This window comes from Ascoidea rubescens (genome assembly GCF_001661345.1).
Source record: "Ascoidea rubescens DSM 1968 unplaced genomic scaffold ASCRUscaffold_20, whole genome shotgun sequence".
In the NCBI taxonomy this organism is placed as follows: Eukaryota; Fungi; Ascomycota; class Saccharomycetes; order Ascoideales; family Ascoideaceae; genus Ascoidea; species Ascoidea rubescens.
This window is the reverse complement of record NW_017962932.1, coordinates 149,746-172,441: the sequence shown is the minus strand read 5'-3', so window position 1 is coordinate 172,441 and position 22,696 is coordinate 149,746. Positions and strand designations below refer to the sequence as shown.

The window sequence follows — 22,696 nt, the reverse complement described above, 5'->3', positions numbered from 1 at the left end:
GCTTTGCCAAAGGATGAAACATTAGATGATGAAAACATCAAAGCAAATTATAAGGATGGTGTTTTGGTTCTTAATATTCCAAAATTAGGCAAAAAAGAAAGCGAAGCTACTCGTCGCATCACCGTTTCTTGAGCAAATATATCAACTATGTCTTTCTAGTTTATAGTTTTAAAATCATGTTACTTCTATATAGCCTTTGTATTTCAATAAACAATTTCTTTTTTTAAAAGCAATTGCTCGATTTTCAGTTGGAGATTCTCCAATAAAAAAGTTATCATCGATCTTAGAAACAAAGAATAAACTTGAAAGTCGATACTAGACCTGACCAAAAATTAAAATTAAAATTATAATCCAGGATTGTGGAAATAATACAGCTTCGCAAATTTGTCTATTTTCGTCAAGGTGTTTCGAAAAATTCTAGAATTTTCTCGATGATTTATAAGAGAAACCCTAAAAGCTGTAAGACAATCAAGCCTTACTTTTCGACGAATGGCAATCGTGTTGCGAAAAAAAATTACGTGACAGCCCAAAATTCTAGTGTTTTCTAGTATAGCAAAGAAAAAGCAGAATAAATAAAATACTCAGTATCATTGAGGGTAAACCAAAATATACTCGGTTTATGACTTTTCTACACTCCATTTAAAATAATATATAAGGAGGTGATGAAGTCCACTGAATTGAGGTTTTTTTTCTTTAATTTCTATAAGAAACAATTCATCTTACTTTGCTATATTATAATATCAATAATTCACAATCATAAAAGGTTTTAATATTATTAATTATGTCAGGATTATTCTATTCACCATTTTGGGATTTTGTCGACTCAATTGATGATAACTTGAGTCAATTCAATCGTTCATTACAATCTTCCGGTTTAAATCGTCACCCAAGTAATCAAAAACAAAACAGACAACTTCAATCGAGAAATGATAAAAAACAAATCACTAAATCAAAGTCAGGAAATAATTCATTAATTTCAAATTTTTTTGGATCTGAAGATGATGATTTATTCAATTCATTTAGTTTTATTCCTCCTGTTGATTTATTGAATCATGAAAAGGATTATGAGTTGCATGTTTCAATTCCAGGTGCTNGCTTTGCCAAAGGATGAAACATTAGATGATGAAAACATCAAAGCAAATTATAAGGATGGTGTTTTGGTTCTTAATATTCCAAAATTAGGCAAAAAGGAAAGTGAAAACATCCGTCGTATTACTATTAATTAAATCAATTTATGATGGTCTTTAATAACATTTTCTTTTTTTTTCACATACTTTATTTTGATTTATTTTATTTCCATACCCTTAATTTATTGTCTGAATATATATAGGTATATATGTCAGTCTTTTAGGTTTTTTATTTTGACTTTTGAATAAGTAATATTAAATAAACAATTATTTTTCTGATATTTTTTTCAATACATCTTTTGTCTAAAATTTAAACACTATTGTAAATAATAAGGTAGTGGTTACTAGTAAATCAAGCCATTTGGGGGGGGGGGTTTAAAATTAGAGTATCTATTGCTATTATGGCGTTCACAGACCCCTGTTTAGATGTCTGAATAATTTCTCGAAACCCCTATTTTTATATTTCATAAAAAGTAAAGTATTCAGCAAATTTGAAGACAAAAAAAAATAAATTCAAGCCAAATGATTCAAATAGCAAGACATAAAGGATTTATAAAAGAGAATACTATTTTTCTTTATTATTATTAATTTTGTGAAATTTAAATGTTTATTTTTCAAGATACAATTGATCTTGGTATTTGACAAAACTTTTTCTTTATACATAATTTGAAATCTCTTTGGAACTGACACTCCTTTCTAGTGGATATAATCTATTTTCAATAATAATGACATTTGCAAATCTTAAACATTGTCAATACATCACCAAGTAGAAACGATTTGGCATGAATTATCAATGTTAAACCTTCTGCATGAGTTATGCTTCTATCAGAATACCTTTTACAAGAAGCAAGTTAGAGCTGGCTAATAGAAAAATGTTTATTTAAGATATTAATTTTAATTTCTCGTTTTAATAAAAAATACTTTAAATAACAATGTTAGAAATCAAAAGTAGAAAATACATTCTTTTCTATTGTATATCAATTATGACAACTGATTTGAAAAAAATGAAGAAAAACACTTCAATGGCTAGAATTCGATCTCCCACTGCTCCGTTAGTCCAAATATCTATTAAAAGATAATGGCCTGCAATTCAAATAAATTGCATCAATGGTTGGTAATAAAAAACAAGAAAAATCTAAAGCAAAAAAGAATACCAAATCCTTTATAAGAAGGGCAGTCAGGGTAAACGTGTTTTGGATGTAATCTTTAATAAGGGTTTCACCATTTTCACCAAGTATCGTATTTTGTGTGAGGATTCGGACAAAAACTAACCTTATTTCCTCAACATCAAGACCCTTTGAAGTTTAGGAGGTCGACTTGGAGTCAATTCAGTTGGTTGACAGCGATATCATAGTAGCAGGGTATTGATAATGTGGTTATGTTAAAATGGCATCAGCATAATAAAAAATTCAAAATTTAGTACGATATGTTTTCTGTATTACTGGAGATCCATCTTAACTTCTGATAAATAAGATCAATCAATGGATCCTCTGAATAAAACAAAAGAAAAGAACCCATTCTGCACAAATTGAAAAGATTGACTCTAATTTTAGCATTTTATGATAAATAATATCGAATCAACTGTTGTTTGTTCTCTTTTTTAAAAAAATAAGAGATCGCAATTGGAAGAGATATATTATCTTTGAATTAAGAATATCTGTGGATAAAGTAATATATGACAAGCAGAAAAACTAAAAAAAAGCAGGAAAATAGGAATTCTCGATATTGTTGACCCATATTTGATTAAAGATTACTTTCAAAATTCTTTTAAGATGATAAATAAAAAGAAATATGAATAAGAGGTACAAGATGGAAAAATAAAAGTAAAATAAGAAATAAAACAAAAATAAATTGTTCAATCTCCTTTTAAACCATTTAGAAACCTTTATGTTTTTGAAACTATTATTTGGCACAAAGAAATCTATTGATTTGGGTCGTTTTCTGTTAAATGCAAAATTTCATTATAATCTTCACCTTTGGGACTTGTTTTGATGAGAATATGCACTGAAAATTGTTTTATCTACAAAAATGAATGAATTAAGAAATTTTTTTACTTTTTGATTATTGGAATTGATAAAAAAATTTCAAAATTATGAAGATTAAAATAAAATTTAGAAAAAACAAAATAATCCTAGCGAAATCAACACCAATAGGAACAAACAAAACTAAAACTACCAATCAAAGGTAGGAAGCATCATTGAAAAGTTGGTTTTTTGTGAAATTTGGCTGGAAGAAGATTCACTAAAGCTTCAATAAAATAATCCACTAAGAATTATTTTGATCACACCCTTAGACTAATATTACTGATATAATTATCTTTTCTTTGCAGGGACTAGCTATTTCAACAGTGTCTTTCCATTCACCCACCAAAATAACTTATTTTTCCGAGCTCTTATAAAGCTTGTTTCTCCTGTGTAATCAGGAATCATGAATCCTAAAGTGTACGTGTTTTGAGCTCAAAAACCGGGATCCTTTTTATTTTTCTCCATAGTTCTAATAAACTCTTTTTTCTTGCTTTCCCTATATTTAAAAACATCATTAATATGACTAGTTGGGTTTTCTTTTTGTTTGATTCAAATTGTTACAACACTGTTAGACAATAAGCATTTACGCTGGTGAGAGAAGTATCAGACAAGAAAAAAATTCTTGTTGTGATAATAAGCTTCCTTTCTGATATATCAGACACACTTAGTTTGAGTACATTTGAAATATTTAAAAAAAATTTTCTCCAGAACACCGAAATTAGGATTCTCTTTTTTCATTAAATTTAATTTATAAGAAGCTACTACAAACATTTAACTTAAATCATTCCAATCAAAACAAGATAGTTTTACAAATTTGGGAGAACTTTTGTGGGGATTTGTTTATGTCCTTCAAATTATTTTATTGTTTTTCATTCTGATGGTTTGTATTAAAATGATTTAAAAAGCTAATTTACGAACTTTGCTTTGGTGAGACGTTTGGACCCTCTTAAGTTACCTCCGATATTAAATTTCTTGTTGATTTCTTTTTGTTAGTTTTTTCACTAATTTTTCTCTACGACTTTTTTTGTTGCCTGGTTTCGAGCACATATAAAATCAATTCTTTACTAGACGTTTTTGTCACTGAGATGAAGTTCGCATCTAAATAATAAAATACTGCTCCTCTGATTTGATTTAACCGAAGTTTTTGAAAAATAAGGATGGGCATCATTGAATTCCTTATGTGGTTTTTTCCAGAGCGATTGTGGACCGTACTGCCGGAAATGCGGATGGAATTGGAGTTTTCTGTGAAATCAGGACAGGAGACTGTTTTTGTATGAGCAAAATCCGGGTTTTGTGCATCAAACACTGCAGCACATCCGTTCCGTGTCTGAATTGTGTCCAATATAGGGTGGCCCATATCTTCACCCATATGTTCACTTTTGTGCCAGTTTTAGGAAACTGTTTCTCACTGGTCGCATCCCAGTTTTCTAGACAAATTTTCAAAACAAAAATAATAAAAAACTTATTGTCTGGAGTCTTTTTGCAAAAACCACCAGATTTATGTTAAATATAATGGTCACATATTTTGCTTAAAATAGCTTAAACACTACCTTCTCCCATTAAAAAGAAATAAAAGTAATATAGGACCAGGCAATAGGTTATATTTATTAATAACAGCGCTGGTTGTGGATTATTCTAGGTGTGGAAAAATAGCATTGGGTAAATTATTCCTTCCATATTAGAGAGGTATTTGAATGACATAAAATGCATTGACATGCATTCATGGTTTTTCTAGTTATTCCGGATTTTAAAATGAATTTTCATATCAAGAGCTTTTTTTTTCTCGATAGCAAAAATGCAATCAATCTATGCTATTGGTTTTACTTTTGAGTGATGAATTCCTGATAGCTTCCTGATAGCAGTCACTTTTTCACTAATTAAAACATTTAAATTTTATTCTACAAAAGAAAGAATGTTTTGTTTTCTCCTTTATTTACTCTTTTTCATTGAAAATGGAGTGAAAAAACATGGCATGTAATACTGGTTAAATTTAAGATCAAAATCAAAAAAAAAGATTTCTTAAAAATGTCTTCCAGTTGAAGCAGATGATAGCCATGTATTTGCTGGGGTACATATGTCTGTATTCTTTGCTGTATTCTTGTTCATTATCATATAAATTGGGCTTCAAATCCTGTGTTATCTCAAACTATTCAAATTGTCAAAAAAATTACTGATTCTTTATTTGTTACAATACTTGAAGATTACTTGATCAAAGGAAGATAGAAAAAAGTAATAAATTAAAATGGCTAATAAAAAAGAAAAAGCTACCTCTTTTGATCTTGAATATAATAATTCGGATTTATATGATCAACAAAGATATCAAAATAATAGCAAGACAGTTGATGATGAAAAACCCGATTTATCCAAAGAAGGAATCATTAATTATTGTACTACAAGAATTCCTACACTATTTCAATTACCATAAGCTAGTTTAAGCGCTTTAAATCTAGTTCCTGGATTGAGGAAAATGACACCTTTAAATTGGAGCTTTTATCTATTGGGGGCATTAGCTTGGACTGTTGATGCAATGGACTTTTTTGTGGTGTCGGTTTCTACAACAGAAATTGCAGCTTTTTTAAACAAAAGTGTTACGGATATTACCTGGGGCATTACATTGGTTCTTATGTTGTGTTCAGTTGGTGCTATTATCTTTGGATTAGCGTCTGACTATTATGGAAGAAAATGGCCCTTTATTGTTTGTTGTTTTTGTTTTGTTGTTCTTGAACTTGGGTGTGGATTTGTTCAAACATTGGAACAATTTTTAGCTGTTAGAGCATTATTTGGTATTGCAATGGGTGGGATGTATGGAAATGCTGCTGCAACTGCTTTAGAAGATCAGCCGGTTGAAGCTCGATCTATTCTCTCTGGATGTTTTCTTCCATGTTACAATTTTGGATACCTCTTAGCAGTTGTGTTCAGCAGAGCATTTCTTGGGACATACAAGACAAATGAAGACTGGCGTTCGCTTTTATGGTTTACAGCAGGTCCACCACTTCTTTTAATTGCCTGGAGATTGATGTTGCCAGAAAGTAAGTTTTTCCTTGACCAAAAAGAGGCTAAAAGACTTCATAACGCTACACTAACTGAAGACGACAAAAAACATCAAATTACAGCCTGGACCCAGGCAAAGGATGCTTGTAGAACCCATTGGTTGATGTTTATCTACCTTATTTTTTTATTAGCTGGATTTAATTTTTCATCTCATGGATCTCAAGATTTATATTCTACAATGTTGGTGAAACAACGAAACTTTGATGCCGATGATAAGACAATGATTTTGTGTGTTATCAACATTGGGGCAATGGTTGGAGGATTGGTATTTGGGCAACTCACTGACTTATTAGGCAGAAGATTGTCTATTGTTGTTTGTTGTATTGGGGCAGGGGCGCTTATTTATCCAGCATTTTTGTTGCATTCTATTACTGAACTCACAGTAGGTGGATTCTGGTTGCAGTTTTTCATCATGGGCAATTGGGGTATTGTTCCAGTTCATTTGTTTGAGTTGTGTCCATCAAATTATAGGACATTTGCTTCAGGATTGGTGTATCAATTGGGGAATTTGGCTTCCTCAGCTTCGTCCACAATTGAATCTCAATTGGGATCGAGATTTCCAATCACCAATAGCGATGGGACACCTGGGTACGATTATGGGAAAGTTATGGGTATTTTCACCGGAGCAGTTATGGCATACATTATGGTTTGTGTTATTGTTGGACCAGAAAGATTTCATAAAGATTTGCAGCATAGTATACTGGCAACTCAGGCCAATAGAGGGGAAGCAACAGAAGAAATCGAATTTGAGAAGCCTAGTGAAAATTATCAAGAGTCTCAGCCAATTCAAAGGTAATAAAAATAATTATTATTATTTAAATTAGTATAAAGGACTTCGAGGCATTATTGGAATATGCTTGCTTTTTATTTTTTTATTTTTTTATTTTTTAATTTTTAGTCTTTTAGTTTTTTGGTTTTTTTAGTTTTTTAGTTTTTTAGTTTTTTTCAATTTTGATTATATTTATTTAGGAACTGATCTTTTTGATGTTATAAATATAAATTCTATGTTTTGCTATGGCGATAGGACAGGAACAGCACCATAGTAAAATAGTACAGCAACACTGTGGTACAGCAATTTATTTGGATGCAGTTTTAGTTTTGGATTTGGTTTTAGTTTTGAGAGTAACCTTAAAAGTTGTTAATGTTGGTTGAGCGCTGCAGGCGAGGAAATGAAAGCTCGAATTGGATCGCACAAGATAAGATATGAGGTGAAACAAACAGCCAGTAGTATAAGGAAGTGCATAAGGAAGTATAGAAAGTATAGAAAGTGGTAGAGCAAAGGGAGCAGTCGCCAATCATTACAGAGGAAGGGCCTGGGAGGGCAAATAATAACAAGATATGTAGAATATGGCCTTATGTGAGTGCTTTTTTGAATAGAAATAAACTAATAAACTGCCAAACTCCATGCATGCAGAGCTTATATCATGATTTGCCATAATTTGTCAAAAATTGTCAAAATATGACCAAAGTTAACGACAATTTTGTAATCAACAATGAAATAGCTGAGATGTTGTTTTTTTTCATCTATTCACACTGGCTTTCAACGGTTTTTGAAGTTGCCATTTGCACAGGCAAATAAATGGCCACTAGGAGAACCATCAGCAATGAATTGATTTTAATTGATGACTGGATAAATGAATAAATGCTCTGGTATCATAAGGGGTTGAAATTGGGCAGTTTCAGCTTGAGCTGGCAGCTGCAAACAGAGATTTAATGGAAATAGTCGAAAGCTAGATAAACTTACGGAATATGGTGTATCGAAAGAGACTCTCATTGGCCAGGGGCTGTTCTCGCTTGGAGCTGTTGGCTGGAGGTCTCTTGGAGCATCACAATCAACAGCAGACTACTATAGATATCAGGGTATTACGCTGGAGAAGGATGGGATACGGCTTCGGCTGAGTATGATGAGAACATGGACATGAATAAAACATGAACAGAACATAAACAGAACATAAACATGTAATGGACAGTGGCAGTGGATATCAGCTCGATAACAGCTAGATAAACAGCCTTCGACCACCTCACACAGTTCTCCAAGGGTGTCTCCATAGGTGCATTATCTTCAATTTAAGCTGGAAATGTTCTATTAATGCGTAACGGTTTTCAAGTAAACAGAAAGAAGTGGAACCTTAGCAAGTTAGTTTTCTGATTTTATTTGCACTGTTTAACTTTAACATAACATTGGATGATCTTAACAAAATTCGGTTAAGATTTGGGTTAGAAATAGGCCAGATATGCTTTAGACTCCAGAAAATTTGCGTAATATTCTAAACAATCACCCAAAGCTATCAGAGGATAGCAAATGTTATCGAATGGTGTCGAAAGTTGCTGCCATTTTGTTATCAATTTAACGAACGTTGCACTGTGTGCAAATAAAAACAAAACAAAAGCCATATTATCATTCAACTTATCTGTCAAACTTATCGACTATTTTTATTTTAATTTCGAGAGAAATGGTGCTTGAAAGTTACAAGCAAACTTGGGAAAATAAAAATTAAAGAATATTGTTGAAAATCAGCTCGTTTTTTCTCAAAGGTGAATGAATTCCAGACTTTCCACAATTCTCAGAATTCTCAGAATCTCGTAATAAAAACAATAAAATAAAAATGATAATAAAAATGATAGTAATAATAAAGTATTAAATAATAAATAATAAATGGTAAATGGTAAAGGAGTAAAATAGCAAAATGATAAAACGATAAAACCCAACGTGTCATAATGCCATTTACTTTGATTTTAAAATTCTGCTAATAATAAAATTATTATTTTTATTATTCTTAAACTAAATTTGGGATAACTAGTGGCAATTTTAATAACCAAAATCGCCACTTATTCCATTTTTTCCTTTTATTCCAGGTACTATAACAATTTCATCTGCTTTTCTCTTATACTATGGATCTGATGGTGTCAAATGTAGCAAACTGGGTCTGTAAACTCGAGAAAAAAGATGAAATCACCCATGTAACGAAACCCACAAAGTGCTGCTAACTTGTTGTTCTTTTGAATAAGAGTTGCCAAAAATAATCTAGTTTCAATAGACTCAAAAGACAAAACCGAAAATGCATTTGCTGCTCCAGTGTCTGAGATAGAAAATAATAGTGCCCATTAAAAGATCATTCAAACACCATTTCGAGGCCAGTTTAAAGATTTGTTAAACAGGTCTTAAAGATCCTGTATTTTGTTCTGTTGACTTCAAGCATTTGTTTAAATTTATTATGTTTCGTAATGTTTTATCATGCCCCAATGGTTTTTTTAGTAAAATTTGAATTGTTTTGATAAATAAAAACATAGAAAGTTATTTTTAAACTCCAAAATGTCTAACATTTGTTTTCGACCCAGGGGATTCAAAGGATTTACTACACCAGCTCATTTTCTCTGTTTTGAAATCACTGTGAAATCAATGTGAAATCAGTCTGAAATCAGTCTGAAATCAATGTGAAATCAGCTTAATCTCGATTTCAAATCAATTTGAAATCAAAAAAAAACGCAAAAGAAAATGAAGAATAGTCTGGAAATGTTTAGCAATATGAGACTTTGTGATAATTTTACAAAGGAAATCTCGCTCTCACTCACCCTTGTGTTATTTATTGCCTCAATCAGAACAATCAAAGGGGAAAGATTAAATCATTAGATCTTGATCTGGAACAGAACCAGAATCAGGATTAGTACAATAAGCCTGTTGTTTATGATTATTATTTTTGGTATAATTTGATATTTTTTACTCGAATTCCCCTAATTTTGTTTTCATTATTTTTGATCTACACATTTTATCCGAGATTCAGTTGACGTCTTTTGAATGTTTAGGGAATGTTTAAACAATATTCGAAATTCTTGAAGAGAATCAGCAAATAATAAACATGGGAAATGAATAAGATAGAATTTGATTCAGCAAATGAAAGCTGATTATAGAAATTTAGTAAAAAAAAAACATAAAATAAAATAATGTATAGCAAAATGATTAATACCCATAATAAAATCTAACAAACAGTTCAGATTCAAATGGTTTAAAGGCTATTCAATTTCTTAGTTGAATAATTGGCAAGTTTTGATTCAAGGCAACTATTTTCTTTGCCAGGTAAGAAAGAAATAAAATTTATCTCATGATTGTAAGAAGTAAAAACGAAAGAGCAAACATAAGGAAATAGTCAGTTTAATTATCAGTAGCTAAATAATAAATGATTATTTAAAGGAATCTTATTAATTAAAACCGATATTTGTTTTGCTTTTGATGGAGATGAAGTTGAAGTTTTTTTTGTTTTTTTTAAAATTATTTTAAAATTTTTACTAAAATTTTTACTCAGATTTTAAAACAAACCAAAATAAATTGTATGAGAATTTAGTGAGGTGAATGAGGGAAAAGTCCAAAGTCAGTTAAAAACATCCTCAAATAACACACAGAAAAGAATCGAGCTATTTTGGAATGATTTAAAACGTTTTACATGAGAAGATAAGAAAATGAGACAGTAATCGATTAATTGAATAATTTGTAACTATGTAAAAATAAGAAAAACCCACAGAAAATTAAAAACCAATAAATAAATAAATAAACAATAGAAAAATAAGAGAAAAATAAGAGAAAAGAGAAGAGAAAAAAAAGAAAAATAAAATGTGAATAAAAATACTAGCGAATAGTTTTCTATAAACATAAAAAAAAGGACTTTGAAGTGAAAATAAAAAGTAGAAAATATTAGAAAATATCAAAAAGGATTAAATAGATTAGATGATAAAAATATAATATAATATAAAAGTCAAAAAGTAAACTAAAGAGTAATACAAAAACGTTAAAGAAAAACAATGAAAAGTAAAAGCTGGGATTAAAAAAAGAAAGAAAATTAATAGTAAAAAGTTGATAAATGATATTGTAAGAAAAAAAAAAATAAGTAAATAGATTAAATAAATAAATAAATAAACCCGATTTAATAAATGTCAATAGAAAACACACAGAAAAAAAAAAGATAATTGAATTAAAAAACTTATTTCATGTTACATAAAATATAACTAGCAGCTAATTTATTATCATCAATTATCAATTTTCCATAAAAAGGATGATCGAAAGGTAGAACATCATTTAGGAACTGTTCCCCAAATAAAGGAACCAAGACGTATCTCAATTTGTAGGCAATTTTTGTAGCCAATTTGTAGGCAAATTCATAGCTTATATATGTTCCTTGAATCTTTGTTACGCCACCTTTGACTTTTATTAAATTTTGGTAATGTTCAGGCAAGGAGCAGTTTAGTTTTGAATTTGGATCTAGTTCCTCGTAGTTATCTTTGACTAGTTTGGGAATGTCGACTTTGTAGTTGAGGATTTTGAGGATGTTTGTGAACAAGATGTGGCCAGTTGTCATATGCCAGATTATATATTCGTCGCCTATTTTGTATTCGTAGGCATTTAAGGTGTTGTTGAGGAATTTTGAGCAGCAGTATTCTGAAGTTTTGCATTGAAGGGAATCAGTGTATTTTGAGGGTTGGTAGGGGAAATTAATCTTTGGGATGATGTTTTTTGTAGACAAGTTCTTGAGGTTCTTTATATTTTTCAAGTTTTTTAGATTTAGTAGTTTTGATTTGTCTCTTTTGTTTTTGATGAGAGAGTTATTGTTGTTGATTGAGAGAGAATTTAAATTTGAGTTTCTTTTTCTGGGTCTCTTTTGGGGTTTTTCGATCATATTTGAAGAGTTTAGTACAGATAGAGCAGAGGAAGAGTTGGCAGATAGGCTTTGTGCAAATTTCTTTGGTTTGATTGATCTTATTTTTTTGGGCATCAAAGAAGAGGAGGTAGATAAGGGAGAGGAAGCAGAGGAAGCTGGGTTGGAGGTTGAGGCGGAAGCTGAGAGAGTGGATAAGGAGGAGGAGGAGGAGGAGGAGGTGGTGGTGGTGGTGGAGGAAGAGGACTTTAGTTTGAGAATAGGGGAGTTTGTTGGTTCTGAGAGAGGAGGCGATGGCATTGAGAAGGAGGAAGAAGGATTTGTTAGGAAGGATAATTTGAACTTGTCATTGGAGTTGATTTGGTTAAAATGGTTTGGCTGGGAGGAGAGGTGGTAGTCTTTGTTTTCAGAGTTGGCAAAGGACTGGCTTATGGAAGGGAGCTTGTAGTTATTTATGTTGATGTTGCTAATGTTGCTGGATAGAAGCTTGGGCACTATTGGATGGTAAGAAGGGAATTTATTGTTGTTATTGTTGTTGGTGTTGTTGTTTAAGGAGGATTGGTTCATTTTTTGCAAGTCGTTTTTGATGTCCATTGGTAAATCGGTCAAGTCCTTTTTCAAGTCCTTATTTATGTTTTTGTTTAAGTCAGACTGAGGTTGTATGTCTTTGGTTATCGACAATATATGGTTGATGTTTGGTTGCAGATACATTGTAGGCGAGATGAGAGTATAAAGAGATTGTGAGACGTATTTATATGGGATCGATGGGAGGAAGTATTTATAGATAAGTGAGTATAAATGATTATAAATTAAATGTGGCAAAGTTTGGAAAGCGAAATGTGTTGTCAAGTTTCGAGTAGAAAACAGACCAGAGAAAGTGAGTAAAGACCAGTGGTAAGAATGGAGAGTCGATCGAAATAGTTGGAAACAAACTAAGGGGAAGTGGATTAGCTGGGCTGGAGCAAGAGTTAAGAAAAGAAGAACAAGAACAAGAAGAAGTAAAAAAAGCAGGCAGAGGAAGGATTTATATAGGGCCTTGGAGGCGAAGAAGTAAATAACAAGAACAGTGCTTTCCAGGCAATGGAGAATGGAAATAAAACCAAAAAGCAGAAGTAAAATTGGAAATAATTGGAAAGGTAGTTAAGTGATTATGAGACTATGAGCCTATGGAATTAAAGGTTTAAAGAAATAGAGCCATAACGAATATTAATTAGAGCCAGTGTTGTTGCGAAGGATTTATTGTTGCTGATAATACTGGGTGGAAAATGGGTAAGATTATGTGTGAATAATAAGTGAATAACGTAACATTTGGATTTAAAGTGTAAATTTAATCAGAATTTAATCAGAATTCAAGAAAAATGAATAATATTTGATAAAATTTGAGAAAACCTAATAAAAGTTGATCAAATTCAATAATTGGAATAGAATTTTTAGAAAACTTTAGCCAAAATCTTAAAACGAATTCAAACACCTTGGGCTGAAGCCTAAACACACTTCGGCCATGCCTCGACTGGAGCTTTGGCCTGTGCCTCAGACAGCTGAGCCCTCGAAGGCAACCCACCGCTGCTTTGCTGCTGCTGGTTCTGCTGGTTCTGCTGCGTGTGCTTCTTCTGCTGCTCCTTCCTTCCTCTGCTTCTCTGCGCTCCCGAACAGCCGTTCGCGAACAGCACGCCCAATGCGGCAGGCCTCTCTCGCTCCCTGAGGCCCTCCCGTCTGAGCCTGAATTGCCCCATCGGGACGCGTGCCTGCCGCCGCAAGGGCTTTCCGGGGCCCTTCTCGAACAGGCAGCATTTTCTCCCAATCGAGCGCCCTACCGCATCCGGCCTCTATTTCCTCTTTGGGCGGCAGATATACTCACTTTTCTTCTGCTTCTTTCTCTTCTCTGGCCTCTTCTCGTCGACGATATATATACCTCTGCTTTCCTCTTCCTCCTCTGCTGCTCTCCTCTGCCTCTCCTCTGCTTTGCCTTGTCTTTTGCCCACTCCCAATGCTGTCCTCGTCCTCCTCATTCAACTCCCCAGACTACAAGCTCTCCTCCCTCCAAAACCCTCCTTTGAACACACCTTCCAATGCTGATCCAGACCACTCAACCTCGCTAATATTGTCCAACATCTTTGGCTCAAATATAACCTCCTGGTCCTTCTCTGAAAACTTGTTGAACCAGGTCATAATCCTCAAACAGGAACAGGAGCGAACAAAGCAGGACTACTACAAATGCGAATCAATAAACAGATCCCTAAAACTACTAAACAATGCCATCACCAACAAAATCCCTTTGAATTTAATTCCTCTTTTATTCATCAACAACTCTCCACAAAACAACCCTAACCAACCCAATAATTCCAATCTTAAAACTGATATCAACAGCAATATCAAATCCTATCTATCCTCAATAGACGATGAGCTAACCTCTCCCTCCAACACTTTCAATATATCTCAAAATAACTATAAATTCGGTATGACCAACCCTAACTTCAACCAAAATCAAAATCAAATTCAAAACACAATTCCTTCAAATAAAACTCCCAATAATAATCCCAATAATAATCCCTCTATCACCACTTCTAATACCAATAACAATGTCAAAAATAACCCCAAACCTTTGTCGACAATCAACTTAAATAACTCAATAAATCATAAACGCCACAATTCTTTACCTCTAAAATCTTCAATATCAACCAACAATAACAACACAAACACCACTAACACTCTAACCCCAATCTCAACCTCAACTTCAACTTCAAAACCAGTATCAATGTCCTCTTTACAGCATATAATCCAATTTAACCAATGGCAGTCAGAAAACCCAGCTCTTTTAATCAACCAATCAAAAAAAGAGTTGTATATCAAAGACAAAGAAAAAGATAAAGATAAAGACAAAGACAAAGATAAAGATTCAATTAAAGATCAAAATAAACTAAAAAGATCAAACTCAACTCTAAAAAGAAGAAGATCAAATTCTGATATAACAAATCGTTCCTCAAACCCAAACAAATTTAAAAATACACAACCTTTCAATTTCAATACAATTAATTTAAATCATCCAATCAATAACAACAATACCAACAATACCAACAAAATCATCAATAATAACCAACCGAATCACACTCTAAAACAAAATAATATATCAAAGATTAAATCTCTTCACTCCAGAACTCAATCTGAAAATCTATACTCTTTAAAAGACTTTAACCACTACAGTCTTCCCAATATCACTTCTTTCAACACCACAAACCAAATATCTAATCATCAAATTTCTAACCATCAGAATTTCATTAATTCTCATTCATTTAAACCCATTTCCAAACCTACTTCATCCAATTCTTCCAACTCTTCAGTTACCCCTCCTCCGAACCAAATCAATAATATAAACAACAACATTAATAATATAAATAACAGTATAAATAATAATATAAAAAAGAAAAATAATTTTAATGGTTTATCTGATCTAGCCGAAGTAGCAATCTCAATGTCTTCAAACCAAAACCAAAACCAAAATAATAATCAAAATAATAATCAAAATAATAATCAAAATAATTCAAATCAAATATCAAATGATAATAACTCCAAAATTAATTCAAACATCAACATAAATCTAAATGACCAAAAAAAGAAAAACTCAAAAAGTCCTCATTTCGCTAATATTCTAAGGTCTCCAATGAAAGCCTTCTCTTAATTCTACTCAGTCATTATCTTCATCATCTTATCTTATCTTTTCTTTTGTTTATATTTTATATATTTATATTTATGCCTTCCGTTCTTTTAATTCATACCATCACTCATTTATTTTTTGTTATGTTTTTTGTTTTTTTTTCATCTGTTCTGTTTCATTTTGCAATAAACGGTTTTTCTTCCTCTTTTTGTTTAATCATCATATATTTAAAGAACCGAAAAGAATTAAATAATAACCTATGAAAGTATTAATAACAAAAAAAAAACAGAAGAAAAGAAAAGAAAAGAAAAACAAATAAATGTAAATTAGCTAGAAAAAATAGCTAAACACAAATAAAATACTATAGAATTATAAAAAAATTACCACCATTTTGATCACTTTTGGTCGTCTTCACTTTCGACTTCATTAATTACTAATTCTTCATCATAGATATTATTAAAAATCTTACTATAATCAATCTTCAATTCTTTACAAAGATCCTTTATAGTAAAATCATTTTCTATATTATTAATATCACTGCCAAACATTTTTTTAAATTGCAAATCGCATTCTTTATTAAACTTGATTAAAGAATGTTTTTTATTTTGTTGATAATCGTCTTCAAATTGTTTTTTATCATATTCGCTTAATTTTTCAAATTCATCAGCGTTTGATTCCTTTAATTGATAATACTTTTCATCAATTGAATTGATTAGCTGATATTTCAAATGACTTTTAAATGAGTTAAACTTGTCCAATTTATAAGATTTGAAATCAGTATTATTCAGTAAAATTTTTTCTTTATATAATTGATGGTATAAGAAAAGTGTTCTTTGACAAATTTTTAAATATTTATTGATCAAATGTAAATCCTTGTCAATGACGTTTGAAGATAATAGGTTTAGATTTTTGATTTGGGTATAGTTTGTTTTCCTTTTTTGGTACAATGATATATCCTTATCTAATTTCAGAGAATAGTTTTTGAAACTTCTTAGTATTTTGTTGCTATTATTATTGTTGTTATAATTTGAATTAATTGAATAGCTTCTATTTAGATTGACAAATTTTTTTGTATTTTCGTTTTTATTGTTATTATTATTATTATTATTATTATTATTATTATTATTATTATTATTATTGGTGGTGGTGGTGGTGGAAGAGTTTTTCAAGGGAGAATTGAAATGGATTTGTCTTTTCACAGATGATAAATTTTGTTTTGAGTACATTATTGGAGAAGAAAAGGACCTTCTATTATTTGAATTTAGATTTAGATTTAGATTTTTAATTGGAGGAGACGAGTTGTTGATTATGTTTGGAGAAGATTTGTCAATGATTCTATAAGTCTTTGAAGTTGATTTGGGAGGAGTTAAATCAGGGATTGGGGAATCGATTAATGACGAGATTCTTTTTTTAGGTAAGAAATTGATATGTCTTGGGTTAATTATTATATCGTTATTATCAGAGTCATGGATAATGTTATTGTTGTTGTTGTAATTAAGATTAGAAGAAGGGTTAATTGGTAATGAGAGCTTTGGAGAATTTTTGGTTAAATCATTTGATGAAACTAAAAAAGGGTTATTTTTGAATGACTTTTTAGTTGGGATAATTTTATTTTTGGTTTCGTTGTTTAATTGAGTGAGCTGATTTGGTTTTAAGGAATTGAACTTAAGACATTTCAAATTATTGGGCGAGGATGTGGAGGTGGAGGCGTCTGAGGGAAGAGAAGGAGAGGAAGCGACATCTAATAGGTTGTTTGTTGATATTGGGGATAAAGGAGGTAATGATTTTATGTTGGGAGATTTAATAGGAATTATTTTTGTCAAGTCCTTTTGATGATTTAGATCCAATTGATTTTGTTGTTGATTTTGTTGCCTTTGATTGTCTTTTTGTTTTTGTTTTTGTTTTAGTTTTAGTTTTGATATTTCAGCTTCTTTTTCGATAATCACAAGACTGTGGTCGTTTTCGTCACTAGAGTTATCAGAGTTGTCGTTGTCATCATCTATTATGATATAGTTGCTGTTATCCAACTTAGGGACATGTTTCTTCTTGCTTGCTGCCTTATGGAAGGGTTGATTATTTTCGTCGTCGCTGTTGTAGGTCAAGGATTGCGATGGCGAATTGATGATAAAGGATTTCTTGACCAAAGGGGACTTGAATTTCTTGTTGGAGTACATTGTGAGCTGGTTCTTTTTGAATAGAGTGCTTGGGTATTTGAGTATAGCAGAACAGAATCCTGAGAGATGGTGATTGAATCAATTGACGATATATAACATAGATTGGAGGCAATGACTGATGAAGCACAGGAAATTGGAGCAGCTGGATAGAAAAGAGTAGTGCTGCACAGTAGAGGCAATTTGAAGTGTTGTAGCAGAGGTGTTCTTTGTCTGGGGATGTGAAGGATTCTTCTTCTCCTTCTTCCTGTGCTGTTTTTGCTTCTTTTTTCTGCGTTTTTCTGATTCACTGTTTAGTTTTTGCCTGTTTGGAGAATAAGTGCTCGAAGAAGAATGACTGCCCAAAGAGGAACCTTCCTGAAGTAGAAGCTACCGCTTTTGGATCATAACGCAAGATTTCCTCTTCGGATCCCATTCCTCGATGATTTTACAAGTCAATTTCGCTTTCGTTTTCACAGTTTATTCAAACAAATCTTAATCAGATGTAAAATCAGGATGGTTTTATTTTATTTACTTAATGCTTCTAATTCTTGTTCATATAAAGCATTCAATCCTTTCGGGCTAGACACTCCTCAAAGTAATCCTCTAGTTTATTTTGCTTATCTCTCTTTTCTGGGTAATACTGATTTTGGAGAAAGCGTCGTAAACTTACGGATAATTACTCGGATATTTTGAAGCTCTCCAAGCTACAAATCTTTATAATTGGTGGCTCGTTTGAAGAACTAGTTCTTTTGCGTTTAGCACTTTTTCTGGTTTGCCTTGCCGGTTTATAGTCTTCAGAAGCTGTAATTATCTCAATAGAGCTTTTAATAATTCCTAGCTCCATCCAGATCCCTACTGGCTGATATGGCATACTGTTGTCATTGCAGAATAATACCAACTTCTTGTCGAATTCTTTAAACTCTCTTTTAATTTCAGTTTGACGGTTCTTAATTTGCAAAGCCAAAAAATAAAAAGTGTTATTGGACGAGCAAAACACAGGAATAATAATATCAATCCACAACCTCTTTGATTATAATATTGAAGATCATCATATGTCAAAACGGTGTATATGCGCGCAAATTGAATTACATAAACTTTCCCTTTTTTGAAAGGTAGATCTGCGTCTTCCAACTCAATACCGGCACCACCTAAAAATGAAGTGACATCAACTTCAAAATCAATTGTTCCAATTTGATTCGCAAAGTATCCTTTTAATATCTCTAAAACAATTATTTGAGCTGCTATTTCGCCTATATCCCCAGCATCGAGGATAGCCACAATTGAAAAAAATTTATCATAAAAATTTGGATAATAATTTGAAAATTGATGTGTATCCAACGCCAAAACAGGCTCAGACTGATAGACAGCAACAATATCTTCTCTTTTATTGCCGATATGTGTCAACATCGCCATGTGTTCTACAACAAATAATTCTGGTTTTGACGATAAGTTCCTCATTGGAATAGCAAAAAGTTGGCCAGCTACAGCTTTGATACTGGATATTTCTTTTCTCAGAATGCTATAGTAACATGGATCATGCTCAACTGCAACATGAACGAGTTTATCAACTGCAATATCAGTTATTTTGGGCAAATTATATCCTATTGTATGACAAAAGTGAAACCACACAGGTCTGCCATACCACCAAATTTCTAATATTTGAAGCAGAAAGTGTGGTGCCAAAGATCCGGTAGTAATTGGATAATTCAACCAAAGCGACTCGAAAAGCCCGAAACATACCTACAGGGTCTTCTGCATTATTATTATTAAAATGGTTTTGAATTAGAACATCAGTCTCGTCAAATAAGAAAAGAACATTGATTGCATTTTTGAGTTGATCAGGAATAATGTTTTTTGCAATATAATTTCCCAAAAAATTATTCAATTGGGGTAAAATCATATAGTCAGCATTATGAGTGGATATTTGGAGATTAAGCTCTGTATTTAAATCCAAATTTAACAAGTATTTGGTTGTAAACTTCAATTTCTCATTTCTGAATTGTGCATTTAACATTGATTTAACACAATCAGACACAAAAAATTTCAGCATTAGTTTTATCTTCCATCAAGCAAATCGAACTAACATCAGTTGGGATGTCTAATCTTGTAACAACAATTAAATGTATTAAAAACTGAAAAATATCCTCAACCTGCTTTCTGTTGCTAAATTCTATTTTGAAATCTATGATATGTTTGATACCAGCAGCAAAAGAAGCGTTGGGGTAGCCAGTGGAGTTGGCTTTTCTATAGCAAATATAAACACTGTTTTTATATTTTTTCATCACTTTAACCGAAAATCTGCTTTTGCCAGTCATGCCGGAATTAACCAAAGCAATGAATGGATAAACCAGATTCCGTTTGATATAAAATGTATTGCTATAATTATTTAATGTTTCTGCGAACAACTCTATTTCGTTTAGAATATTATTAAAAAGTTGAAATAGACTGAGATTACTCTTAAAGGCAGATTCGAATGATTTATATTGAAAAGGAATTGGTGAGTTATGTTGATCATCCTCGGGGTTTTTTTCTAGACACTTCGCTCTTGAAGGTGTTTAATTTTTAGAATAAATTTGTTTCATTAACATTTGAATAATTCCATTGATTGTTTAGATATTTTTCGTTCAAGCATTTCAAAAACTTTTCAAAATCAACTGGAGATGAAAAAGCAATAACATCTTTAGCAATTGTAATAGCTTTTTCAACCATTTCGGTAGTAATAAGTTGGCTATTATTTTCAATAGAAGCCATTGTTTTGCAATTTACTGTGGGAGCGATAGTTGAAATAACAATCTACAACAATGCAAATGTGATGATGTTTATAATAGATATATTTCATCCCACACCATATTGTAATTTTTTTAAAAGATGCCAATTGTAATCAATTGCAAGCAATCAAAAATCCAACATTACTCGCTTCTGGACAACAAAACCAATTTCTTTTATACGTAGATTATTAAAAAAAAAGATCCAAGCAATAATATGGTAACTGGCGGATTAACCTAGGTTAATAAAAATTATAGAAAATAAATTATTTAATGATTTTATGATTTTGGATATCAATCAAAAATAAATGATAAAGTTATTATAGTCAATGATGAACAGTTCAAAATCCATGGTTTTTCGGTGAGCCTAATTGAGAAGGAATATAAATATAAGCGTTTTCAATGTGTCAAATGCATGATTATACATGTCAAATGCTGTTTTTTTATTGGTAATTTATTGTTTTAGGGTATTTTCTATCCGAGAACTGAATTTGACATACGTTGACGGATCAAACATTTTATGATAGGTATTAAACGATAAGTAGTATTTGATCTCAGAGAAATCTTGATCTGCTGTTACAATTTTGAAAGATAGTTAATTGAGACCAATTGGGTTCAGTGTATTTGAAAAGGTGGTTTCCAATATCGTTTTTCCACAATTTGTTTTATAAATACACAAAAACCAACATCAATAACATCAATTTGCAGTTTAAAGTCTATGTTTTGATATAGTTATAGACAGACTGTTTATATTACATATGTACGTAAGTTATTTAATTTATTTTTTGTGATTATGGTTTTCAAGTATTATTCAGCAGCATAAACTACAAGTGGGTTGAAAAAGAAATAAATGAGTTTTCATGCCCAATTGAAAACTAATATATTGAGCCAAAAATTGAGAGAACCGATTTTTATATTTGTATACAAAATACAATTGTGCAAATAGTGTTTTATTTCGGATAAATAAAAGTTCAAAATAACGCTTGACTCACAAATTAAAACAACACATTTGTCTCCAATTACTGTCTCATTATTCTAGGATGATAGTTCATTTCTGCTTCGTTTATCTGCTGCCGAAATACTCTTTCAGTCAACAAAAACAACAAAAACAAACAGCCACAGAGCAGAAAAAGCTTTGGTTATTGTAACCACATTTCTGGAATTGTAACAATTGTACCACAAATGTATATGTAGGCACATTACGCGTGGAAATGCATAAATGCGCGATGATATTTCCACTGATACGGGTCTACACGCTTTTGAATATTTTTGGATTTGAATTTCGATTGAATTTGGTTTGTTTGAGATGTGCACTGAAGAAGCTGCTCTACAGAGCAGTGTAATGGCAGTGTAGTGTACATTTTTTCGAAGCGAAATGTTACAGCTGCTTTCGCTGCTTGGGAGCAGAGTTTCGTCAAATCACACAAGAGCTGTGCTGTTGAGCCCTTTTCAATTCTTACTGTGGGTATGAATGTCCTTGATGTGTTTTGGTGAGTGTTTTGGTGCTCGTCTGCTTCGTGTGTTTTTTGTTCCTTTGCAGAGGAATTGTGCTATGCAAAGTTCCATAACATGGTCAGAGCTGCTGCTCTGTTTATTCACTGTGTTTCTTTTTGTTTTCCTTCGATCTGTTATCTGCAATATCTGATTCAGGCACCAAACGTAAAGCACTCTCTGAAAACAGCCAATGGAAGACAGCATGGTCTGCTACCTACATTGCTATGTTTGATATCCATAATTCCGATATTCATTGAATCACCAAGTCTATCCAAAGCACGACAACTATGAAATTAGGAGCAGATCTCTCCTGCAGCCAAATAGAATAGATAGGAAATACATTGTTGGTATGCCTTTTTTCTTCCCTGAAAACACACTTTTGTTCTCAACAACAAAAAAAAGGTTTTCCTTCACCACATTTCAAACATATCCTTTTTCAAGGACACTGTACATATTATCATCCTATACACTGTCATACGCTTTTATACAATTACATACATATTTCACAAACAATAAGCCAATTCCAAAGTTTCCATACTCTCTGTACATATTATGTACTCTAAAAATAATGTAATAACAATTTTAAAATTCTCAACTGTTGATAATGAAAAGAAATTTATTACTTGGTTGTTTCATTATTCTGAACCGGATCCATTTATAAATTTCTTCTGCCTTTTTGTTGCAAAAATTATGTGTCTAAACAATATAAATAATTTCTGTTTTTTTTCAGAAACCTCTTCAACTTTTTAATTTAAATTCAATATTTATGTCCATGTCTATTTCTA

At 31.8% G+C, this 22,696-nt stretch overlaps 10 protein-coding genes across 10 annotated transcripts; 3 read left to right on the top strand and 7 right to left on the bottom strand.

Annotated features, from left to right (window-relative positions):
* Positions 1 to 345: 345 nt before the first annotated feature.
* ASCRUDRAFT_15796 (uncharacterized protein) lies at positions 346 to 1,267 on the top strand. The gene is made up of 2 exons (XM_020189377.1): positions 346 to 1,088; positions 1,120 to 1,267. The coding sequence occupies exons 1-2, from the start codon at positions 782 to 784 to the stop codon at positions 1,224 to 1,226; spliced, it is 414 nt and encodes a 137-aa protein (XP_020044509.1). The 5' UTR covers positions 346 to 781; the 3' UTR covers positions 1,227 to 1,267.
* Positions 1,268 to 5,393: 4,126 nt separating this feature from the next.
* Positions 5,394 to 6,998, top strand: ASCRUDRAFT_10458 (MFS general substrate transporter; the record flags this gene model as incomplete). Its single annotated transcript, XM_020188598.1, has 2 exons — positions 5,394 to 5,538; positions 5,578 to 6,998. 2 exons carry the CDS (start codon positions 5,394 to 5,396, stop codon positions 6,996 to 6,998), a joined length of 1,566 nt encoding a protein of 521 aa, XP_020044508.1.
* Positions 6,999 to 7,292: 294 nt separating this feature from the next.
* ASCRUDRAFT_78101 (uncharacterized protein) lies at positions 7,293 to 7,612 on the bottom strand. The gene has a single exon (XM_020194136.1). The coding sequence runs from the start codon at positions 7,499 to 7,501 to the stop codon at positions 7,331 to 7,333; it is 171 nt and encodes a 56-aa protein (XP_020044507.1). The 5' UTR covers positions 7,502 to 7,612; the 3' UTR covers positions 7,293 to 7,330.
* A 572-nt stretch (positions 7,613 to 8,184) lies between these two features.
* Positions 8,185 to 8,858, bottom strand: ASCRUDRAFT_78100 (uncharacterized protein). Its single transcript, XM_020194135.1, has one exon. The coding sequence runs from the start codon at positions 8,594 to 8,596 to the stop codon at positions 8,420 to 8,422; it is 177 nt and encodes a 58-aa protein (XP_020044506.1). The 5' UTR covers positions 8,597 to 8,858; the 3' UTR covers positions 8,185 to 8,419.
* A 1,501-nt stretch (positions 8,859 to 10,359) lies between these two features.
* On the bottom strand, positions 10,360 to 12,558 carry ASCRUDRAFT_10457 (uncharacterized protein; the record flags this gene model as incomplete). Its single annotated transcript, XM_020188597.1, has 2 exons — positions 10,360 to 10,424; positions 11,202 to 12,558. 2 exons carry the CDS (start codon positions 12,556 to 12,558, stop codon positions 10,360 to 10,362), a joined length of 1,422 nt encoding a protein of 473 aa, XP_020044505.1.
* Positions 12,559 to 13,156: 598 nt separating this feature from the next.
* ASCRUDRAFT_128562 (uncharacterized protein) lies at positions 13,157 to 13,671 on the bottom strand. Its single transcript, XM_020188993.1, has one exon. The coding sequence runs from the start codon at positions 13,636 to 13,638 to the stop codon at positions 13,378 to 13,380; it is 261 nt and encodes an 86-aa protein (XP_020044504.1). The 5' UTR covers positions 13,639 to 13,671; the 3' UTR covers positions 13,157 to 13,377.
* A 43-nt stretch (positions 13,672 to 13,714) lies between these two features.
* On the top strand, positions 13,715 to 15,714 carry ASCRUDRAFT_78098 (uncharacterized protein). The gene has a single exon (XM_020194134.1). It carries the CDS (start codon positions 13,835 to 13,837, stop codon positions 15,521 to 15,523), a length of 1,689 nt encoding a protein of 562 aa, XP_020044503.1. The 5' UTR covers positions 13,715 to 13,834; the 3' UTR covers positions 15,524 to 15,714.
* A 180-nt stretch (positions 15,715 to 15,894) lies between these two features.
* ASCRUDRAFT_88531 (uncharacterized protein) lies at positions 15,895 to 18,006 on the bottom strand (the record flags this gene model as incomplete). The annotated part of the gene is made up of 1 exon (XM_020195006.1): positions 15,895 to 18,006. Exon 1 carries the CDS (start codon positions 17,671 to 17,673, stop codon positions 15,895 to 15,897), a length of 1,779 nt encoding a protein of 592 aa, XP_020044502.1. The 5' UTR covers positions 17,674 to 18,006.
* A 322-nt stretch (positions 18,007 to 18,328) lies between these two features.
* On the bottom strand, positions 18,329 to 19,920 carry ASCRUDRAFT_88530 (uncharacterized protein; the record flags this gene model as incomplete). Its single annotated transcript, XM_020195005.1, has 3 exons — positions 19,393 to 19,920; positions 18,742 to 19,253; positions 18,329 to 18,676 (listed from the first exon to the last, which is right to left on the bottom strand). The coding sequence occupies exons 1-3, from the start codon at positions 19,700 to 19,702 to the stop codon at positions 18,329 to 18,331; spliced, it is 1,170 nt and encodes a 389-aa protein (XP_020044501.1). The 5' UTR covers positions 19,703 to 19,920.
* A 1,893-nt stretch (positions 19,921 to 21,813) lies between these two features.
* Positions 21,814 to 22,289, bottom strand: ASCRUDRAFT_128529 (uncharacterized protein). Its single transcript, XM_020188992.1, has one exon. The coding sequence runs from the start codon at positions 22,113 to 22,115 to the stop codon at positions 21,867 to 21,869; it is 249 nt and encodes an 82-aa protein (XP_020044500.1). The 5' UTR covers positions 22,116 to 22,289; the 3' UTR covers positions 21,814 to 21,866.
* Positions 22,290 to 22,696: the final 407 nt, after the last annotated feature.